Source organism: Stegastes partitus, unplaced genomic scaffold, assembly GCF_000690725.1.
Source record: "Stegastes partitus isolate 25-593 unplaced genomic scaffold, Stegastes_partitus-1.0.2 Scaffold1717, whole genome shotgun sequence".
NCBI classification, from domain to species: domain Eukaryota; kingdom Metazoa; phylum Chordata; class Actinopteri; family Pomacentridae; genus Stegastes; species Stegastes partitus.
This window is the reverse complement of record NW_007579448.1, coordinates 108,153-132,415: the sequence shown is the minus strand read 5'-3', so window position 1 is coordinate 132,415 and position 24,263 is coordinate 108,153. Positions and strand designations below refer to the sequence as shown.

Below are 24,263 nucleotides of genomic sequence, written 5' to 3'. Positions count from 1 at the left end.
TGAACTCGCTTGTGTTTCCTCTCAGTAGATCTGTGTCAGTGTGTTAGTGTGCTGTTGCGTCTCGCCGGAGCTTATAGCATGTGATGGGAATGCGTGTAAACCCAGAGGCTTTCTGACCTGCCGCTGGAGGACGCAGATACCAACCACGCACACACGGGCCAAACGCTGATCCGCACTGACACATCAAGGACAAGTCAGAGGACGCTTATTGGTTTTGATAGTGAGTGTCACGGATCAGTGTGTGCTTGTGTCTGCTGCGGGTGCCTCCAGCGCGCTTGGCCTGTCTTCACTTACAGCAGGTGCTAACATATGGATGTTTGCTGTGTTGCAGTGCTGCGACTCCTGAAGGAGGGAGCAGATCCCAACGCTCCCATTTCCTCTGGGGGATCCTTGCTGCACCTGGTAAGAAACACCCAAAGGTTTTTTTTTTTTAAAAAACAATAATCCAATTGTACCCATAATTCCATCATTCATAATTCAGCCTTAACTCACAGCATGGCGTTCTTTAACATGGTGCTGTCCTCGTCTCTATTCCTTTATCATTAGCATTTTGCAAACCCCCCTGTGGCAATACGTGAATATAATTAACACCGCTGCTGCCACGATACATTTTTCATTAATTATGATACCATATGCGCTAAAACTACTCATGCACAGTGTTTATAGTTGGCAATGGATCTGAAAATATGCTATATTCTGCAAACTAACTAAAAGGTGATTTACTGTCTTCGCTTCCCGCAGTGCGCTCGCCATGACAATGTGTTCGCCGCAGAGCTTCTGATCGAGCGAGGCCTGAATGTCAACCTGCAGGACGAGGACCTGTGGACAGCCCTGCACGTAGCGTGTGTGTGTGACCACGCAGACGTGGTGCTGCTGCTGCTGGTGGTGAGGAAAATGCACGCCAACATAAACATCTTGGAAGGGATGGGGATTGCAAACACTCAGATGTGCAAAGACACGCTTGCAAAAGGAGGGAGCTGTGATTTCCTATTGATCCTTGCAATTCCAAGTGCGCCAGCTACAAATTAGATTATTGTTTTGGAATTGGTGGGCGTCCAAGCTTCGTTCTGAATTACCTTTGAACTACCGGCTCTTGCTCACATTAGTCATCAAGAATTTTCCGTCCTTGATGCGGTGCTTTTGTATCCCTGAAACACAGCTTTCCACTCTCTCACAAACCCAGCTGAATTTCTGAAAAGGAGAATATTTAGAAGCTCCGCATTAGCATGATATCAAAGAGAGGGCCTATTCTTCAGAGGATGTCTTGACAAGAGCTGTGGTTGTACTGATTAGGTCCGTAATGAGAGGCGTGCCAGCTGCAAGGGGAGGGCACGCACATCCAGCCCAGTCACTCTGGGTCGGGTCTGCTCTGATTAGACCCGCGGAGGCCCGACTGAGCTCAGCAGAATCCTGCACAGCCTGGCTCTGCTGATTGGGTCCTGAGTGATTGCTGCTTCCTGTCTGTGGGGCAGGAAAGACATGGTCCTGTGAGGAATGGATACGTTTGAAGAGCTCCCAGGCAAAGGGTGTGCAGGATGACTGTGTTAGCCAATGGATGACTGTTGGGTTCATGTATGTGTTAAGTGTTTGTGTATTTGCATGCATCTTATTTCCCCTCCAAGCAAAGATTCACACAGGCTGCCTCATCTGCAGAGGGGGGTGTGATATAGATATGCCAAATGCAATTTAATGTGGTGAGTTATGTTTTCATGATGGGCCGCACCATGAGAAGGGGAGAGCGATGTAAAACTGCTCCCATGGGAGGCAGTAACTAAATGTCTCCCGTTTACTACAGAGCCAGTTCCTAGTAAATTAGGCCATACTGACACAGAAATGAACTCTACTGGAGGAGTGCAAGAGGTGAAGACATAAAGAGGGAGAACATTTCAGAGAAATTCAAAAATCGGATTCAACACTGTCAAAAGTTCAAACCCTGTTTTTTCTTCTTCTTTTTTTTTACAGCTTACTCTACCAACAAACACCGAGACACTTTCTGTTTTCACAGCTCGAGTGTTCTTTGGTACTAAAGGTTTATTTACTTGACTCTACTTCTGCTTATATGTGAGCGTGCCCTGGTGCATGCTTGTGTGATTGTGTCAGCATTTGCATGAGGGGAGACAAGCCAAGTAAGACAACATTTCAAACGCTCCAGTTTCCAAAGTGGTGCGAATTTGCTTCGGGTGCATTTTTTTCTCTTTAGGCTAAGTTAAACGCTTGAGTTTCTTTTTCCTGGTAGAATCAGCGAGGGATGATAGTTTCTGAAACATGAGCCCAAGGCACTCTTCCTGTCTACCATGGTAAAAATAGCTTCCGTCAAGCCATATTTACGATAGAGATGTAATATCCCGTTTTCTTCTATTTATTCATTTTGACACCTATCTCCTCCACTGCAGACCTTGCCAATAACCCAGTCTTTCTGCTCCCTTCTCGAGCTGCTGCCTCATCACTGCTATAAGTGGGAGATCTTCCCTCAGAACGGTTTAAATTTTAATGGGAAACGGAACAATGGTCTTGATAGTGGAGCTTGACTGGCACCCTTATCTTTGATTGGCACAGGAAGGAATCGTCCCGCTAATATGTACTAATCTATTGTGTCCTACTCCACCATCTCTTTCTGCATTTCCCCTCCCCTTGTCCTCTGCTTCTCTGTCCTTGATTTCCTCTCTCCGTTTGCTACACAGAGGAACAGAGTGGGTTTTTTTTTTTCTTTTTTGCTGACAGAGATGTTACCAAGCTTGTCTTGTGGGAGAAGAAGAGGAGGGGGGAAGGGTGGTTGGGGAGGGTGAAGAGAAGTCTGCGTGAATTGTTGCTCTGCATCCGGATTGGCGCTAATGTTAATTCTCTTATCTCCTGCCTCCAAACAGCAGGAGAGTCAGCCATTTCTAAACTCTATCATTCCCAACCCATTTCCAAACCCATTCCTAAACCTATATAGCTCCAGCTCTGGTTAATGTTTGTTATTGAGACCCTGGTGGGATTAACTAGCAGTTCAGGGGCACTGTGGATTGCTACTTAGCGAATGAAAAACACGACAGGGTGTGTAGTCTTTATAAAAGCTTCCACTAAAATATTCGTGTAATATATTCGACGAAAAAAAAAGTCCGATTATCAAACAAAACCAGACCAAACTTTCTGCCTTCACATACTGATGTAAGTGTCCAGGGATTTATTACACTCTGCTCATGTACACACATCAGGATGCATTAATGCAGGTTCTTGATCTCTGTGTGTTACATCTTGGCTGAACTTCTAATAAAAACCACAAGATACTTAATCTTAATTCTTCTAGTGGCTCAATTATGCCTTTCTCATTTCATCTCTTATCAAACCACAGGAAGAAAAAAAAAAAGACGTGGGAAGTGATAAATGTTAATTGCAGGCTCGTCTAATTCTGCATCGGAGCCTGTCTACCTTTTGACACAGTGTGGACTATATGAACTACTGGAAAACGTATAAAGAGAATTCTGCTGTCTGGAACCACCAATGCACTTTTTTCTTTCCTTTGCTTCTCTGTCATGTCGTACTTCTGGCTTTTAATCATTAAAGCTGCACACAAGCAGACTGCAATTATGCGATCCCCAGGAAACAGGTTCTGTTCCAAAATGTTTTTTTTCTCCCCCCCCCCTGTCTTACTGTTAAAAACCCAGCGTGGGTACAGTTGTGGAATTGACCCACTTTCCATGCTTGTCAACGATGAATTTAAAACTCCTGAACTCTGAAGTCCTTTGAAGTCAAACGATTTACTGTGCAAGTCCTCTGGCTGCACTGAACTCCACTTCACATCAGTTGCAATCTTTGCTGGTTTTTCTGCTAATAATCTAGCTGTCCCTCCTCCAAACATGACAGCAGCATACTGAGCAAATGTTGCAACAACTCTAGTGTCTGACCTGTTTTAAGTCCCGAATCTGCAGTTTGTAGAAAAGTGTTGCAGTATCATCAGGGAATGTAATATAATAGGTCTTTGCACAAACTTGCTCATGCACATGTGAATACAGTCGTAACGCGATAATCTGACCCTTAACAATCCGAAAATCTTGCTATCCAACAGGTTTTTAGGAAAAACAAACGGAACCCATAGAAAATAGCCATAACATATCGACAGCCTTGGATTCAGACTCCGACGTGACATTTTATGTCACAAATAAGGATAACGGTTTATTATCTGACTTAACAATCCAACAGATTGACTACGTTCAGACTGCAGGACTTAATGCTCAATTCGGATTTTTTTTGCAAGTTTGTTCACATTTCCAATTAAATACGACTTGTATGTGATCTGCTGTGTGAACGACCCAAAAGTGTCCCGCATGAGCAGACGAGGACACAACGACGTCATACACAGAGCGAGCTCAGTGTTTACAGAAGTAAACATGGATGGTAACGGTGGAGCGTATCCCCACCACCGCCACCATTGGTGGAAACAGAACTGTGTTATTCTAAACTAGCACGTGTGTTCCGGCCACTTCCACCCCGTCAGAGTGCAACCCCGGGGTGGAATTGGCTGGAACGTGCACAAGCGCACCGGTCAATTAGGCGTGAAATCCAGGGACGCGTTGTGTTCTAACAATACACTAGTTATTATAACAACTATAAACAATAAATATTAACAACCCTTTAAGCATCAAGCCCTCCTTGTATCTCGACCTCCGTCTTGACAATCCGACAGCCTTGCTATCCGACATAAAAGAGGGTTTTACATTTAGTGTCGGATTATCGAGTCACGATTGTATATATTTTGTTTTGTGCAGTGTTTGTGACTCTACGGTCTTATCCTTGTGTCAGTATCTGCCTGTGTTTAATGTGCAACAAAGGCAGCATCATAAAACAGAAGAAAGCTGTGTTATGGTGATTTAGAAATAGCACGATTAAGTTTGTCCAACAGGCGAGATTGTTAGCATCACATCACAACACTGTGCAGAGCAGATGCCGCATGCAATCACTGAAGAGCAATATGAGCATTTCTCAGTTGTAAAACATGTTGCCTCCAGTACATTTCTTTGTCGCTAAATAAACCTGAAGCTGAGAAATACACTTTGGTATGTGTGTATAGCTCGCATGACAGGCCAGCCGGCTGTGTAGACAGCTGCATTGATTAACATAGAAGGCTGTTGTTCCATCACACGCGTGCGAGACGTGCGACTCGTCGTGTGTGGCTGGTTGGATTTCTGCCGTGAAGGTGTCCGGCTCTGCAGTGACGGCCCAAGGGACAGCTTTCAGTACATATCTACTAGTTGTTATTGATTTTCTAGCAGTCACTGTGTTTAACAACTGCCATTAGTATGAACCACAGGGGGCCAAGGGATTAACAGCTTTCCATCTCTGGGACGTCCTGGGTGGATCCATCACGCTGCGGCTGGGTCGCGTTGGGTTCAGAAGTCAAGTTGTTAACCCCTTGTATCGTGCGTTAATGCTAAAGGCTCCAGCTCATTTATATCTGTCAGCACTTATCATGCCAACTGAGACATTTGATTTATGTGTCTGAATAAATGGCCCACACATCGTGCTTTCTTCACTTTAATCTGTGTCTGGTGGCTTTGTGTGCCATAATGGAACTTTAAATCAATTATTTCTTTAGTGACAGTTTTCGGTTATTGTCGGATTACGTACAGCTAAGCTCAGGATGGCAGGTTTTTGCAGTGGATACTGTCTTGTGACGGTTTACCAAGAAAAGCTCCGGGATAAGAACCATCTTACAACACTGTCTGTCGCAGGATTGTGTCTTATTGCGGAATGTTAATTTTGACTATGAATATTTCACATTCGCAGCAAGCACCGGATACATTACAAGGATTGTCCGGCTGCTTTTTGTGCAGCTTTAAGTGAAGCAGTGAGTGCGGCCTCGTGGCCAGAGTACGATATATTTGTCTGTCAGCTGATAACTTCATCCAGACAGACTCCTATTGACTTTTACCAGACCTTGAAGTGAATTGTCCGGGTTAGCACAGCCCTATGCCCCCCCCCCATGATGCAACACACACAGGTGTGCATGCACACGTATGTGAACGGAGGCACCCTGAGAGGAGCTGTCAGGTTTATGAGGAAGTTTTGCAGATTACTGCTCGGAGGCAAAGCACACATCTGAGGGAATATAGAAGGAGCAGTCCAAATATGACATCGTGATGGGAGGGATGTGGAGGTGGAATGTGTATGTGCACGCATGTGTGGTGTTGGGGGTGGGCAGAGAGGGTTTAATAATATTGCTCTCATAATATGCTCTCCCTCCGACGCACTCATCGTCTCATCTCTTGCTCTTTAAGCCACGCTTCACAGTGCGATAAGGTTTCTTGTTTTATTTTCTCCCCTCTATGAATAGTCATGAAGCAGCAGCTGATAGTTGTTAATGTTAATTAATTCCTTTTGTTAACCCCTAACTAACCCTCATAAGTGAGCGAAAACAGCTCCCAATAGATAACACAGATGGGTGCACAATGAAACTGTAAACCTCACTAGAACAGATAATTGGACCGAAAGCATTGTTCTGACTTTATCACACTGTAATTTCTTTTTTTGAATCAAAACTGTTTCCTCTGTGCAGCTGCAAAACATATTTAGGAGCTGGAATGAAGAAAAAAAAAAAAATCAGCTACTTAAATAATAAATCAATAGACAAGCTTGAGGTTGCTTTGAGGTTTTTAGACTCAAGATTCTTGGTTTTGCTGATTGGTTTTCGGAGCACTAAGGTTAACGGTTTTTCGTGTTGTTCTGTCAGCTGGCTCCCTCCTCGCATTTTTAGCCCTCTTATTCCCTTTTTTTTTACTTTCCCCACCCCTTCCCTCTCCGTCCGCCTAAGGACTGGGTCATAAATCTCTTTGCCACACTGCAACCGGGTCGTTAGAATTCTATTAGCTGTAAATATTAAACAAGGACCCTCACTTAGAGTCCCCCAGCCCCGTTATCAGGCCTCGTCCAGCTATGATCGTTACACTGGCTTGTCTTTTATGGTGAAGTCAAACAACAGGAAGCCATTTGTGGCTGGATGCCGACAATTGCCACTTGTGTGTTACTTGTAGTACCTAAACCCAAAGAAAAAAAATATATGTATCAGCAGCAAGGCCCTGTCACTATAGCTGGTTGTACATATTGCATTGCTTGCACACCTTTCTGCTTTACTGCATCATTTTTACAAATAATGAGCACAGTGGAGTTCCCCCAAAGAGAAGCAATCTATCATAACCGTATTGTGACCAACGCTGTCGTCAGAGTAAGAGTCATTAAAGGAGCCCAAGGGAAGGCCTGTTGTGTTATCTCATGCTATGACAGAACACTGCTCTGGCAGGGTCCTTGTTGAGTAAATACACATTAATCTTGTCGCGCACATGCACACGCTAACCCTGGACGATACCTGGTAACGGTAACCAATGCCCTCACTCTTTACGCTCCACCCCCCCTAGGCGGTTATTTAATGAGTTCTTTAATTCACTGTATTGTCAGTTAACGTCTCCATGGTTCTTTTCACGTACACGCCTCTGGGAAGCCAAGATAATTAGTCCCACTTTATCATCGATTCAAGTCTGATGAATGGCCCAAGCTAAAACGCAGTTTGTTTGTGTCTTCTCTAACCTTTTTTTTTTTTTTTTGTACCCTGCGTCTGGAAGGCTGGAGTGAACATTCTGCTTCAGGACATCAACGGAAACATTCCTCTGGACTACGCCTTCGAGGGAACAGAGACCAGCTATATCCTCCGAAAATACCTGGAGGAAAATGGTAAAGCTTTGCGCACCTCTTGTTTATTCTGTGTCGCACAGTGGGAGAAAAATGGAGAGGTAATGTTAGAATTTCATATTTAATCCTCTAAACCCCAAGCATCATTTTTCACTGTAATATAAAGTCCTGCACCTCCCAAAGAACTCCCAAAAAGTTTATTTGTGGAGTACAACAAAGTTACAAAGCCATAAATCACGCAAAAGAAATAGCAAAAGCAGAATCTCTTTAATTAGTTATTTCACAAAAAAAAAAATGAAAAAAACAAAAAACAATGTAGTCAGCATTGTACCACATTTTTCCAATCACCCACATATTTTACTAATCCTGGGGAAAAAGTACTGATAGATATTGTATTACTTACATTTTCTATTTGTTTATATACTTGTCTCTTATGTACAGCCTGCAGTTCATCCCAGTTAAGCCAAAAAGACCTTGAATTTTTATGACTTAACTGTTGGTGGCAGCTAAATCATTAAAGGCTTCTTAGTTGCACCAAGATGGGCATATTTTTTTGTTCTTTACAGAAACTGGCTGGAACAAATGGATTATTTGGGGGGGATTTTTGAATGAGATTTGTAGAATGATTATTATCATTACTAGAAGCTTAGATTTGCTTAAGTATCCCAATGGCATGTAAAAGATGAGTACTTCAAAGACCATTGGAAAATTGAAAATCTGAGGATTCTTTCTGTTTTTACAGTTTACATTAAATGGTGTCATCTTGGCAAACCTCTGCAGTTTAGAAGGGTGTTTTCCACACTAGCTCTTCTTAGTCACTTCCTGTCACGTTATTAAGCATAATTACTACATATTTAACTAAATCTTTCATTTTGGAAGGCTTAGCATGATGTAAATGGTTAATATGCATTACCTGCAGTTAAACATGAGATGTTCTGTGTGTGTGTGTGCATGAAGGTGAAGTACACCCACAGGCCTAATGATGGCAAATTGTGATTGGGGCATTTGCCTCCCACAGAGAAGAGAGAAGGTCAACACTGGAGCTGGGAATAGAAACGATAAAGGCACAGGGAGAGGAAAGTGGTAGAGGCAGAGACATTAGAGTGACAGAGGGAGAAGCTGGGAAAAGTGCCAAAGAAATACAGAGAGACGCGCAGTGAAAGAGGAACGGGAATCATGCTGACAAAGCTAGACAGAAACAGATATAGACAATGATGGAGGGTTTTCCCTCATCCATCTGCCATTGGCCACACATGAGCCTGCACTGAATCACATGACAAATGCAGGCTTCAGACTGCAGACAGCTAACTCATCAAAGCTCAGACCGCCCCCGACACACACACACACACACACACACACACACAAATAAAGACTAATTCTGTAACTCCCCAGGCGCTGGATTTTTTTGATTTGCCTCTATGTGTCGGCCCCTGTGGTGATCTTTTCCCTCCTTCCTACCTGCAGCTCCTCTGGGTGGGTGGGGTATCAGATGGCTTTGCCACCATGAGACATACTCTTACTCACACAGGCTCTCTGTTGCTATAGCAACTTGGCTGGAAGTTCTCTATTCCCCCTCAAGTTTATGTGGTTATGGGAAAAAAAAAAAAAACCCAGATTGTCCATGTTTCTGTACACGAGGAAGAAAATGGGTAAAAATAAAAAGGTGTTTCTGTTTGTTTTTTCCTGTTCTGCCACAACATAAATTTCCTGCAGAGTCTACTGTAATTCTACCATCCTGAGTGGCTTGTGTTTTATGTTTCCTACAAGCTTTGGCAGTGTGGAGACCATAAATTCTCTTCTGTTGCCATAATGCTTCAATGAGAATGTTTTGCACACCTCCAAAACCCCGGGGCTCTCATTTGTTTTGCAAAGACAAACTTATTGATTAACCGATTCAACCAGTCTATTTGGAAAAGTCCCATTAGTTTGTGCCCTGGAGCTTATCTGAGTGAAATATAGATTGATTGATAATCAATCTACGCTATTACAGCAACCAAAGTTGGTTCCACCGTGTGTGTGTGTGAGCCTATGGATCGGTGCATTGATCCTAATAGCCAGCGATAGATGCCCTTGTAGACCTCTGTTTGTCTGTGTCGACCAAGGAACAGTGGCCTTGAATCGTTGGCTGGTGTTTCAGCGTCGTTGTTAAACATACGGCCAGCATCCTCCAAACAATCATATGCTGCGTAATTCAGCACTAACACCACACAGCTACAACCATAAAACACCACAAGCAACTCCATCCAAATCCAGTTAAGCAATTTAGCTCTGCGAAAACTGGTCCCAACTGGGCAAAATGTGTCACAACCCTGCACTTGGATGTGACTCACTAAACTGCTTTGTTCTAAATAACTGATTGTTGGATGAATTTTAGAAAAAGTAGTTGGACATGTGGGAATGTACACATTTTTGCTTCTTATAAGAAGATTGATAACTGGTAAGTCACTGCCCCTGGCTGGTAAATAGTCATAACCTTCCATAAGAAATACAACTCTTACATTTTAGGTTGTGTACTCAATAAATGACAGAGATGTATGATGCTGTTTTTTCTTTCCTTTGAATTTGGTCCCTGTTTTATTCAGTTCCAGTCTCAGCTAACCATTCTCTGACTCTAGCTTTGATTTTAATGCACAGAAATGACAAAATCTTGGCAAGAAATTGATAATATTCTTTACCAAAATGTCAGACTATTTGTTTTCACATGACAGCTGATCACTGTCTTCAACATGAGTCTCTCACTTGTGTTTTCAAGGTGTGGATGTGTCATCCATGCATGCCATGAAGACACAGAGGCCCAGCACTATGTTGTCTGATGTCAGACAGCTTGTAGCCACGGGAGGAAGCCTCAACCAGCCCAACGGTGATGGGGTTACTTTGGTAAGTAACGCCTCTCTCCTCTTGTCTTTACCAACATTTGTAGCCTTACAACTCAATTTACATCTCCCTTTTGTTCCTCCCTCACTCTGAAGCTCCACATTGCGTGTGCCAGTGGCTACAGAGAGGTGGTGTCGGTGCTGCTGGATAGTGGAGCAGACCCTCATCCCGCTGACAACAACTTCTGGACCCCTCTCCACCTGGCTGCTAAATATGGACAGGTAACTGACAGCTGCACAGAAATGCCAGGATGTTTTCGACGTTCGTTTAGCCGACACCCCAATTTCAACTCATCAAGCCGCATTGATTCCGATGTGAACGCAGCCGTTAATGAAATAATGATGGAACTATTGACGGATTGTTCCTCGGTGAAACTTGCCTCCAGTTACCTCGCACGCACTCTGATAAACTGCTCTTTTTGGGGCGTATTGATCAGAAAGAGTCAAACTGCTGGCATAGAGGAGAACTGTATATGCATGTGTTGCAGCCTCTTAGATTAGCAGTTTAATAGTCTCTCTTGGAGGAGAGGAGATTGATTTCCAGATGGGCTATTGGAACAGGATATGAATGGGATCTGGTGTTTTGGTGAGGGTCCAACTATGAAGAGGGGGAAATGATCACATTCAGATCCTGCTGACCCAAGTAGATATTTAATTACGTTTTGGGCTGTGCGCTTGGCTGCTGACAAAGAGAATTTTTTCATTTGGTATTTGGAGTCGCTCTCGACTTCTTTGGTTCATCTGTCCTCAAGCCATGTTTTTTTCTCACTCGAGTGGGTTTTAAAAATGATTTCCTTCCTCTGGATTACCTTGTAGCCAGTTCCATTCATACAGATTTCTTTTTTTTTTTCTTTCCCTCCTCTTATGCAATCCCTTTCTGCAGTTCTTATATGATAATGAACCAGCAGACCTAAATGTACAGACCGAGACAACAGTTTTGTAAAATTGAATATTAACCTCCTCTTGGGCCTGTGTTTGTAGACTTTCTGCATACACAATCACAGTGTGTGTGCACACGTGTGTGTGAGTGTGATATGTAAGTGTATCTGACTTAAGAGTGGCAGTCTAGAGGATTGGAGAATCGATTAGGTTTCCCTTGCAGTGTTAAATCACCTCAGCCATCGGCTCCTCACTGGTGCCTTTGCTTTGCCTCCTGCATACAAACTACTTCCTGATCCTTCTTAACATTTACCTTGTGTCACCTTCTTCTTATAGCTACTCTGGCAGTGACACAAGAGTAACACAGGACTATACGACTACAGGGTTATGAGTCCAAGATACGTGTGCATCTCCAGCCAAGTAAATCACTAGTTCAACTAACAAGAAGGTTTCTGGTGTGAGGTAGACACAAACTGTTGCTTAGAAACGCTCGCCGGCAACCGTAACACTAGCTGGTACATTAAACCCGAAGACCCCTCCTGCACTGTGGCATGCGTACTAGACTGACCCTTTAAGAAGATGTATGACCCTATTACTGCAGCTAATTAAGCTTCCCTCTCTCGGTCTTGTGATAAGTTAGACCTTAGCTCTCGGCTTCCCGGGTTTGAGTCAGGGCTTTTCAAGTTGCATTCTCTTGAGGTAAGAATTTTTAAATAGTTTTGCGTTGGATTTTCCAACAAAAAAAAAAAAATGACAGGGTGTAAAAATACAGCGTGGCGGGGATGGGATTAACTGTCTCATAATGGAGGTACATGTGAAAGCTGTAGCAATGTAGCACCAGCAACATTTATATAACTGTTTCATATAACAATTTTAGAAGCGGTTTAATCTTAATCTCATGATTGATTTTTATGTCAGACAAATATTTAAAAAAAGACATTTGGACCCTTCCTTAAAAGTGCCCTGTCCATGTGGATCTACATCAACATTGAGGTTGGTGTGTCCCCGTTGATCCCCGTGTACTGATAACCTTTTCCCCGGTCCTCCTTTAAACTCTGACCCACTGACGGGTTCAGATCTTGTGGTGCCACTGACGCGCTGTCGGTATTTATAGAGTGCGAGTGCTGCTGACGGGGATTGTGGGCAGCAGAGACGCTGTGGACTCGGAGCTGAACAGCTGTTGGCATGGGTCAGAGTCGCTCTGCTGAATGTGCTGAGTCATTTTCCCCTGTACTTCGAAGATGTCTTATTACTGTGCTGCATTACAAAGAATTCCTGCTACTTGCAGAGCAGTTTGAACTTACAGAAAAGTTTGTTGGTATGTTTAGCATTAAACTTACATAAAGTCTGGGAACTTGCAGAAGTTGAGTTGAATAGAGAAGTCAACATAGCAGAAGCCAAACTATCCAGACCTCTAACCCCTAACAAAACTGATAGTACCAGTTATTAGACCCTCCTTGCTAAATAAATGCCCACATCTTTCATTGTTAGTTGGTTAAGTTACCTTTATTTAAATATTTCACGTCTTGGAAACCTCCAGAAACATTATATAGCTGGAGTAGTTCCCTTGATGATGAGTAAAATAACATTGATATGTAAAATCAGTAGAGTGCCCTTTTATTGTAGTTAGGTTTTTACTAAAGTGTCTGGAATGTCTTTTTGATTGAGTGAATACATTACACATGTAATTATTTTGTTCTCAAGGACACTCTTTTGTTTTATCGGGTGGCAGTCTAGCTCAAGCATAGTGCTCAGATTTCTTACTGTTTATTATTCCTTATACAACCAGGAACTGCAAAAAAAAAAAGAAAAAGAAATGTAAATATGCTCATGATTGACAGTATAAAGCTCGCTTTTTTAAACACCGCTCGTTGCATTGGAGGTAAATGTCTACAAACTGACGTCATGCCATCTTATTCAACATTTGGAAATAAGGAAAATTCTTTTATTTAAAATTATTCATGGTAGTTTGAGTCACACTGCTAATACTTGAATAAATCACTTCACCATAAACAAGTGTTCAGATTACACAGTGTATCGCATGTTTGGTGCAACTGATGCTCTGCGTAGACAAAAAAAGGTGTTGAAAGATAGAGTGCAAAAAGACTGTAAAGATAAAGGATGAGTGAGGGGGAAAGACAGGGAGAAGAAGTCAGAATTCAGTGACGGAGAGCCTGTTTGTTTAAAAGGAAAACGCAGACAGAACAATAGAGGACAGAGGTGTCAGCTGTCACATGTCACTGTGGGTAGAAACGAGGGGAGACAACTATGGGGTTCTTCTGCTGTGACATGTGATGGAAGATAGGCTCATTATTAAAGGATCTCCTCAGTCAGAGGCACCACTTGTACAGACCTGTCATGTGTGACACACACTGTCTGCATGTTCTGCTTAGTGTTTAAATTCTAGGTCAATGTCACGGTATATCCTGCTGCATTTACATATCGACTCTTGTCTTCACTGTAGCTGTAAATGAGGGTATAACCTTCACATCTCCCCTCGACCTTGATCCTCAAACGCAAATACAAATCTTCAATAAAATGTTTTTTCTTTTTCCTTTTTTGTTCTTGTACTGAGCTTTTCTGGGATGTAATGAAAATGGACGTTGCGTGTTTCTCCCCTCTCTTACAGACAAGCATTGTTAGCCAGCTCCTAAGGCATGGAGCGAACCCGACTCTGCTGAACTGCAACCAAGACAAGCCCTCCGGTAACGCATTTACACATTCGCACAAATATACACATGGGCACCTGCTCACACAAACACACACACTAAAAATGGCAGCTGGAAGAAGCAAACACATTTGAGCAAGTGAGAGGTAATGAAGCAGAGAAGAAGAAAAAAAAAAAGCAGAGAAATGAATTTTGTCTTGTTCCACTGAGCCTGTTCAGTTACATTAATAATCACTGTGATAATATAAAACACAGACTCGGGCACGCACAGTCACATACGCAGTGTATTTAGTAAATGAGGTCTCTGGTGAGCCTTTTTGTGCATATCTGAGTGTGCGTCTGCAAGTGAGACCTCACTTTTTTAATGACAGGAAACATTAACAGCCTCCGTACGCAGCTAAAACACATATGTGCGCTGATTAAATCTGGATGTTGGCAGTAATTATAAGAGGATGGTTTGAATAATTTGCTTAAGGTAGTATATCACTTTCAAAAAGCATATATTGTTTTTCATTAATGGAAAAATACAAAACTCGACATTGGAGGTATAAATTAAAACTGTGCTAATTAATTTGTTTTGACTAGATCTCAAGAAAGCCTTCATTAGTTGCAATTCATACATTTACCATCAGAAAATGACGCTAATTTGAGGTGTAGTTGTAATTCTAGAAACCCCGTTTTTATTTGCAACAGATGTCTTTTCAACTGACAAAACCGTCTCAGCCGCAAGCTAGATCTGTACATTAAACCGCATAATATGACGGTGGGAGAGACTGACATTTACCTCAAAGACTGACCACAACTACGCTGATATTGTTTGAGCTATTCTATAGGGCAACAGTTGGAGAGGATAACACTCCTAGAAACATATAACCGTGCCAGTGAAAAGCTGAGAAGAAGATGGCAACATGTAAACATTGCGGGTGTCAGATTTTCTACAGAAAAAAAATCGCTTTGCAACAGTTTTGACCCGATAAATGTGTAAATGCATTTGTTCCTAAAAAGTGAGTAATAGCTCATATTTGTGTAATTTTCCCCAAAATGTGCTTAGATTCTCAGTAAAGTGCTTGGTGTCTCTCTAGGTGTGATGGTGAGATATTCATTTACATATTTAGATTATTTTTTAGTGATATTAAGGTTGGATTGAAAGCCGATGATCCTGATTAATGTTGCAACCTACACAAAAACATGCACATTAAAAAAAAAAAAAAAAAGCCATTATAAAGCCACCTTTTGAACCAGGCTGCTGACTGCCATATAGTCACTGTAAATGTTAGTGGTGCTTCCTGTGTGATCGTGATGAATTGTGCCATATGCAGGGGCCTTTGGATTTACCTTGTAACCTCTCTATTGTTGGATAAAATGTCAAAGCTGCCTCTAACCATTTACTCCCACGATTTAATCAAGCCTCTGACTGCCTCGCTCGGCTCTTAATCAATAGCTTGTTCTAGCATGTGGACCTAGAGAAGATGTGAGACAAGAAGCCCTCAGAGACTGACACAATCCCCCCTCGCCACCACACCTCTTTCTTTTTTTCACTCGAAGCCCCACACTCCTCCTTTCGCAGCCACATGATGCGAGGAAGACAGTGCAAGAGATGGGCGTCTAGGGGACTGTCTGTCACGCAGAAATAAAAAGACAGGATGAAGTCATTCCCCTCCCATGTGCCCTCTTAGACCTCATTACAGACAAGGGGGGATCTTAACTGGATTGATCCACAGTGGGGTGCGCATTCTGCACCAGTGAAGGATCATCCTTGTAAATTGGGAAGGAAGGTGAGGGGGGGCAGCATGTTAAAAGAACAGAAAGGTGAACCTGTGGAGTGTTGTAGTCTTTAACGAACAACATTAGCACAACCTCTGTGTCTTCTCATCGACGTCTTTACCACAGAGAGGAACATCAGAGTGGTGCAGAATCTATTTGGGAGCTTGCGGTTCTGACAACTGTGTCAAATTAAACTTATCTCTGTGAATTTTACAACAAATCTCTCCGCTGACTAGTCCGCCTTGTATTCTGTCATCAGATATTGCCGTGTCAGAGCCCATCGCAGACATGCTGCTGAATGCGGAGGAGAGCTGGCTGCAGAGACTGAAGGATCCTTCTGCTCCTCTACCCTCCACTGACCAACGCTATGATGGCGGCTCACACGACCTCAACACTCCTGTCAAGAACTTGTAGGAAACCAGTTTGATAAACGTTAACTCCACATAATGTATAGCGTGTTTTTTCCTCTGACTTGTTCTCCACTTTGCCCCAAATCTTCTTCTACTTTGTCTTTTTTTTCCCCACTCCTTGACTATCCATCTATCATACAGAAACCCCCTGGGTCTATCTATTTCTAAGCGGGACAGCCTGCTGGAGAAGTGTGCCATGTTCAGAGAGGCAGGCGGAGCACTGAGCCGACAGCCTTCTCAGGATAATGGCCTAGATGGCCCCTTCAGCTCTGGAGCCAGCAAACTGGAGCAGGTACCTCGTCTTCTTACAGTTCATATGTTGCAAAAAAAATTGAATAAGACAGTAAAGTGCACAGATAACATCAAACATCCAGAGGGGTTACAGACGGAGATGGATTTCTTATATTACATTTATTACTTTAGCTTGTTTTCATGGAATAAGAAGAGGTTATAAGTTATTGTCTATTTCAAATGAAACATATCTGCATACTTCAAATATAGAGTTAATGTACTGACGAGTCCATTTCTGTGCAATTTCAGCAAACAACACATGTTGTGTCTGCTTCACAGATAATATTCATAGAGCTCTCCAAAGACATGCGTTTGTACATCCTCGAGTTAATTTTACAAGGCAGCTCCCTGTCTCCAGTGGAAGGATAATTAGAGGCTAATAGAAGGGTTTGATTGGAACCAATATCTGCAACATGTGTGGAGAATAACTAGAGACCGCTCACTCTGAGTTAAAATGTATTTTCTTCAGGTCAAGCTGATGCCTCCAGCCCCCAATGACGACCTGGCGTCCCTCAGTGAGCTGACTGACAGCAGCCTCCTCTACGAGATGCAGAAGCGCTTTGGCAACGACCAAATCTACGTAAGGCTTCTCTGTCCTTGACGAGGAATCCTCGCTCGTGTTGCTTTAAACACACAGCACAACCCAAAGCACACACACAGATACCAAACACAGCCTCTCGCGGGCATAACTGGGACACTCTAGCTGTTTATTTGTAGCGGAGTGTGGTTTACGGTCTGGGAATTTCAGGGTGTGATGTTTGGATCACATCACGCAATCTCTATACCCTTGAGCTCAACAGTGGGTTTCCCTCTGGCATATATACAAGCAGTGTGAAGTACAAACATCACACAGCGCAACGCAAATACGCTACCTGTTCTCCTGAAGGCTGGGATGTGGATTATTAGATCTTTATCACATCTAGTAATAAGAATGTTTCTGAATGCAGTTAGAGGATGGTATTCTAGGGACTTTATACTGTAACTAAATCATGTACGTCGTCTATTATACAAAACAGAAGGCCACTAAAAACACGTTAGTTAGCTGCATCGATTGACCCAGTTCCAAGTACCTTCACTACAGAGAGCACACTGACACATAATTTGACTTAAATCTCTGAACCCCAAGCAGTTTCTGGGCTTTTCATTTGGTCCTGTCACATTTTTATTCAATGTGGGTTCATTTTTCAAGACAATATAAAGTCGTGCACCTCACTAATGCCTTTCGTGCGGTATAACAAAGTTACAATGTAAAAAAATAATTAAGAAAAATAATGTTAAATTTATTTGATTTTTCTTTTATTGAATGAAAATTGAAATAAAAAATGAAATCAGCAGCCCCAGCTGTTACCAAATGCTGTTAAAATATGGCCTCACCTGCTATTGATATTCTACTGTTTGCATTTGTAGATTCTCTACAAACTTGGCTTTTTACTTTGCACATCAGCTCCAGACAGATGTTTCACCACGTTTAATCTGTCTTCCAACAACTTGTTGACAACTTGCTCCTCTGTGTACCGTTTTTGAGACGTGCTGCTTTTATTTTATCGCTCAGTTGTGTTTTATTTTTTGCTGTCAATCTCTCTGATTTGCTTAAATGCTTTCTGTTCTGTGTAAACACAGCCTGCAATTTAGCCAAACAGTCGCTGAATTTCTGCCCGTGACTGCGAGTCGCTGAGGCACTAATGGCTGTTCAGTTGAACTGAGGAGTGCAGAATTTATTTGTTTATTTATTTATGTTTTTTTTTTTTTCACTTTTCTCCAGAATCCAGCGAAAATGGTTTATTTTTGGCAAACTATTAAATGAGACATTTACAATAAAGTGATTAGATGAGGTAAATTGTCCCAACAAAACCGTACGGCGTACATGATTGGTTTAAGGACTGTCAGAAAGTTTTAAATCCATTGTTTTTGTTCTGTTTTTACAGTTACTGGCTCTGATAAATCACATCATTTTGGTATTTTTGTTTATTTATAATTTTCTTTGAAGATAACATGCTGTTAAATCTTGCTAGAGGACCAAATTTATTTGAATAGAGAACTGGAAACAATGTGCAACAATCTACTATTTTCTCCTGTTTGAGCAACATTTTGCTTTAAACAAGGAAGTATGGTAAATGGTCTGCATTTTTCTTTTTTTACAATGTGTTTCTCATTCACCCATTCACACACACATTCATACATCATGCAAGGTGCCTGCCATTGGGAGTAACTTCGGGTCTTGCCCAAACTTCAACTATGGAGGGGCGGCGGATTAAACCGACAATCTTGCAATTAGAGGATAACCTGCTCTAACACCTGAGCCACAGCTGCCCTCAAACAACACTGTATGTTTTGATTAGTCTTAGTTTGTACATGAGACAGTTTCATGAGCTGATTCGCCTCCTTTTTTCACTACCAGCCAGCTGACTTGTGTAAGTGTGGTACCTAATTTCCTCACACACACATGCACATGCACACACACATACTTACACCAGTGACAATTGCAAAATCAATATCATTTAGATCGATTGGGAAGAAAAATCCATAACTATATTCTGGAGTAAAATGCCTTCATCTCTAACAATTGGTCCATTTTATATCCCTGTTTTTTTTTTTTTTTTTCCTCCTCTCCTTTAAAACTCTAGTCTGGCTCCATGGGGATGGAGCTCTATAAAGACTGGAACCAGATCAATGTGGAGCTATCGGTGCACTCTCTTCTCTGTGAAGAGGCAGTAATAGTCTGTTATTACAGAAACCCAGATGGGCGGCAGACAGTAGGGTTGGTCGCAGCAGGAGACTAAGATAAGGGGGTGACAATGAAAGGAAGTGCAAGTGGTGGATGAAGAAAAGAGAAACGATTAGAATTCAGAATAATGAGGGCCGGATGTAGGAGGTGGAGTCCGTTTGGAAGAAGCGTTGGAAAAGACAGGACATTGAGTTAACAAAGATGGAGACCTGATCTGTATAACATGTAGGTGTATCGGACACAGGCATGCATTGTGCTTCTTCCTGCTTGCAGCAAATGTATTCATAAACAGAGCCAGGTAAGCAAATATTGGCTTGACTTGGCTGTAAACAAAATGATTCACAGCATCCATCAAATGAGCAAAATCAAGGATTCTTTGACTCCTCTCAATTTGATCTTTCTTGTGTCTGCGGCTGATATATTTTGACCTTATGTGCGAAATAGAGTGAATTTTAAGAAACAGGTGAGCAGAGATATGGTGAAGGACAGAAACGAAGGGGGGAGAACAAAGACAGTGAGGGCTCCATATGTTCCCAGCAGGGTGGTCAGAGATGGGGCTTTGATGAGTGGTCGCCGCCTTCTGCCAGGATAGAAGGACCCGTCCACCGCTTAATCCCCGAGGAGAGCGGCGAGGAACTGGGGAAAGATGCAACTGATGAAGGCTGGATTATTGACAAGCGCGTCATGAGATTAAACTACAGGGCGAAAGTGGCTCAAGTTATGCCCAAAGAAGTTTTATCAAAAAAAAAGAACAGAAACAGGACTGCAATGTGAATTTTGCCCCATGTCTTCAGGCAATGGGAATTTGTTCAAGTCATTAACCTTGAGCCAGGGCCTAAGGACGGAGCAGCATGTTACACAATGTTAGCAATGCCTTCGCTGTCCCAGGGGACACAGCGCTGGCTTTCAAACTGCCTCCGGGGTTTCTTTGTGAGAAACAAGGGGGGTTAGCAGTTTAGTAGAAAGGGTCAGAAATTAGGAGTTGGTTATTTTTTATCTGAGTGGCCTCGGGGTTTGTGTGTGGGAGGATAGATTTGTTGTCTTTATTAGAAAAAGGTCATCAGTGAGGTTATCACTGGAGCGGCCTCCTTGACCTTTCTCTTTTCATGACATTAACATATCCTCGTAGCGGCACAAACCCCATGAATATTGCCATTAAGGACAGAGTGGGACAGCACTTCTGATTCCAGGTCAGTGTTCGCTTCAGGCACCCTGTGAGTAATTTTAACCCAGCCGCAGCCCTGTTCATGTCAAAACGGTCCATCAAAGCAGAACTGTGCCACATCACACGCAAAAAGATTTTCTGATGTTACTTCTTGTTTTCAGCTGAGTTGAAATGTGTTTTTTTTTTGCTCCTTTTGTAGACTTACATCGGACACATCCTCCTGCTGGTCAATCCAAACAAAGAGCTGCCCATCTATTCCACCTTGGTAAGCATGCATTTAAATGACCTGCATTTCCCATAAACTTAGAAGATAAGCTGCACTTATCTATCCTAATGTTGAATTTACTAGAAGACATTCGATAAGCTGTGTTATATCATAAAGGAGACATGTTTGCTGTATCATAAGCAAGGCAGATGAAATGGACCCTGTGGTTGATAAATAATGCAGTCTTCCTGTTAGTGATACACAGCATAAGGCTGACTCTGCATCAGCCAGGAAAAAAAAAAGGGAAGGTTCCAGTTTGGGTAGCACAAACACCACTTCTTCTCAGGTTGTTACACTATGTCTCCATTAGAAGAAAAAAAAAGATGTTTTAAAAACTGCATATTTATCAAGCACCTAGAGGAGCCTGTCAGCGAATGATGCACAGGCTCTAATTCTTTATGATCATTTGTTTAATGCTGCGTTATCAATCAGCAACAGTGTGTGTCACCCTGTTTTAAATGGGAAGATAATTCATTTTGAAGCAGCTGAATTAGTGCCAGTCAGATTCTTGCCCATGTGGACCCAAAAGGGGGGCTTGCATGGCAGAGGAGGAGGAGGAGGCGGCATCCTCTCCTGCCCTGACAGAATGAAGCCAAGCCTCCCTCTGGCTGTCCCATTCCTGCCTCTGCCTGGATTCACTCCAGGCATCTATACCCAGCAGAGAGGATGTGTGGAGGATCAGAGAGGAGCCAGTGTGAGAAGGACATATGTCACAACATGTGTGATCTGCTGGCCGTCTGTCACCCCCTCTGGACTGCTGGTCCACAACCCATCCTCCCTTCCCCTTTTCCAAAGCCACAAATACAGCACTGGCACACATAGGGAGGTTACAGTTCAGCGTGTTAGACAACAGATGGTTCACTCTCTTATGCCGAATACTTAAAATGTGTTGAACAAAATCACAACCTTCTATATTTATTCCTCTTGGGTATGAATCTGAAAACTGTGTTTTCAGAAAGTTTTTCAACTTTGAATATTTTTTCGCTCGAGGGTCTGGTGTAAAATGTGAAATCTCAAATGACTTAAGTGTGAAAATGAAGTATTTGTAGAAGCAGATCTTTTGTCTACATAAAACTAAACTGAGGAATAAAAGTGTCCAGATTAGAATTTCCTAGAATCTGGTTGTTGTGACATCCTCCAAACAGCATAGTCGTAAATCCCAAAATAAACATCTTCACAACTACTTTTGAGTTTCTTGATCAAACGCGTGTCAGTGTTTTCACACAGCACTAGAGATCTGACAGCTCACAGTGGAAACAGATGATTTTTAATTTCACTTCTTGGTAATGATAATAAATGAGACTTGGGCCTTGATAAACACATGTTTATTTAACCCTCTAAACATCAAGCAGTTTCTGTTGCATTTTTACTAACTGTGGGTTTGTTTTTTCTTCAATATAAAGTCCTGCACCTCTATGTAAACAGCACAACCATGGCTAGAAGCAGAGAGAACTCAAGTGTGTTTTTGTGCAGTATTGCAGGAATATAACACCATAAATCCTAAATATATATATAAAGTACAAAAATTGAAGAAAAAAAAGCACATGTAGAACATTTTCTCCAGTGCCCACAGGTGTTACTAATACTGAAGGAAAATTGGGGGCTCTATATTCTATAGCTATCTTGCTACTTACATTTTTAATTTGTTTCCGTGCTTGTCTTCTATTTGCGCCTCAGTTTTCGCTGAGCTACTAAAGGCTTCTCTTTTGTGTCGAGGAGCACGAGAGTTTCATGTTTTTTACAGAATCTGATTCGTACAAAAAGTTTTCTTCTGGTATATGTTTTAACCCTCCTATTAGCTTTTTGGGTCAATTTGATCACATTCAATGTTTAACATCTCAAAATAAGTAATTGACATAATTTTTTCAGTTTTATTTAAAGGGTTATTTACACATAAACTTGGGTAGCAGTTTCAATTATGACATTTTCTAGAGGTTTAAATTGCTGAGGTCAAAATGAACTCAAGGATAAAAGATGACAGTAAATTTGAAGGTAATAGGAGGGTTAAAGATGACATGTAGAATAAAGTGATTTTGATGAAATATAACAGTTTTAGATTTAGATTCCATGCCAAAAAAAAATCACATGATTATTTCTGTTTTGACAGTATAAAACACTAATAAATTCTGTAATTTTGGTAATTTCATAAATATAACATACCTTTCAATTCCACTAAGGAGTTTGGGACTTCATAGGGTTGCATGGTGTCAGTTTTAGGTCTTTTGTTTTTTGGTTTAATGTCCTGGTTAAGTCTGGTAAGTCTGGTTAAGTCTGGTTAAGTCTGTCCTGGTAAGCAACACTTTCTCGTGAACTTTCCAAACACCTTCTCTCACATGAACACATAGAAAGTGATACCCGCTATGCTCTCGGTGTTTTGCTGAAACTTTATCCCGTCTCGCTCAGCCCGGGTGTGTATCTACGTTACATAAGGTCTCCTCCTCTTTCTCAGGTGAGTCAGCTGTACCTGAGCTCTACGGGTCGCCTGTGCTCGTCTCTGCCTCCTCACATCTTCTCCTCAGCAGAGCGAGCTTACCACATGATGCAGCAGGAGAGACGCCCGCAGTGTTTCATCTTGAGGTACGCCCACCACCTCCCCCTTCTACGCACCGAGCTACACGCCTTACAATTATGAGACAAAAATGTCAACAGAGCAGTGTGAGGGTAATAGGCGGCCACCTGGTTCGTCAACACCCCTTTCGCCACACACCTGTTAAACACTCCCCGTGAGATTAATGGCTCTCAGCCCGAGCCGAGCTGTAGACCGGTTCAGCGTTCACACAGAGATGAATGTTTGCTGGGAGCTTTGCCGCGTCTTGCTTTTTTGTCCTCGGCTAGACTGGGGCAGCTCTCTGATTGCAATTAAATCCCGTTCCGGCTCTCCAGTGACATTCCTGCTGAGTCGTAACCAATCTGGCACAGAGTTAATGCACCCCGGCCACAGGCTATCCATCTCACTCACACACACAAACACACACGTACACAGCGACATTGTTCCTCACATGTGCACACGTTTTCCTGGGTTCCTCTCCTTAAACGCGCTTTATCGTTGCTTTGCTTGTTTCTCTTTTAGTAAAGCTTTCTGTTGCACGGTGTAGCTTTTTTTTTTTTTTTTGACACACACATGCCTACAAGCACACACACGCACTCCCACACTTTTACAGGCAATCAGTGTCCAACATCCCCTGAGGCAAGTGCTCTAACAAAATGCCCTTGAAATCTAATAAAAACTGGTAAATGAAAAGACAGTGAAAAGACCCTTGGACTTCACACTCAGCAGGGCTGTTAGTAGGAAATATAGCTGCACACAGACAAACAGCGAATCACAGCATACCGCGGTCATTAGTAAAGGCTTCTGACCTTCTGAAGCCATCTGCTTGGTGTTACTACGCAGGTCTCAACTCTCTGCGTGTCGGTGAGTGTCAGTGCATGTACTGTAGAGGTACCTTATGTCACACTTAATATCCACTAAACAGAAAATAAAAAAATTAAAAAAAGAGCCTCCGGTGCCAAATAAGTTGTGGCATTAGCAGTTTGCGAAAAGTGGTGGTTAATGTGGCAATG

General features: G+C 42.3%; 1 protein-coding gene across 1 annotated transcript in view; it reads left to right on the top strand.

Moving 5' to 3' along the window:
* Nucleotides 1-331: 331 nt before the first annotated feature.
* myo16 (myosin XVI) overlaps nt 332-24,263 on the top strand; it is a gene marked incomplete at its 5' end in the record, with an annotated part of 73,164 nt that continues 49,232 nt past the window's right edge. Inside the window, 11 exons of the mRNA XM_008301804.1 lie at nt 332-402; nt 742-885; nt 7,596-7,704; nt 10,415-10,539; nt 10,632-10,757; nt 14,044-14,119; nt 16,106-16,256; nt 16,398-16,548; nt 17,017-17,127; nt 20,637-20,702; nt 23,152-23,279. Of these exons, the coding sequence (XP_008300026.1) occupies nt 332-402; nt 742-885; nt 7,596-7,704; nt 10,415-10,539; nt 10,632-10,757; nt 14,044-14,119; nt 16,106-16,256; nt 16,398-16,548; nt 17,017-17,127; nt 20,637-20,702; nt 23,152-23,279 (1,258 nt within the window). The remainder of the gene's footprint in view (nt 403-741; nt 886-7,595; nt 7,705-10,414; nt 10,540-10,631; nt 10,758-14,043; nt 14,120-16,105; nt 16,257-16,397; nt 16,549-17,016; nt 17,128-20,636; nt 20,703-23,151; nt 23,280-24,263) is intronic.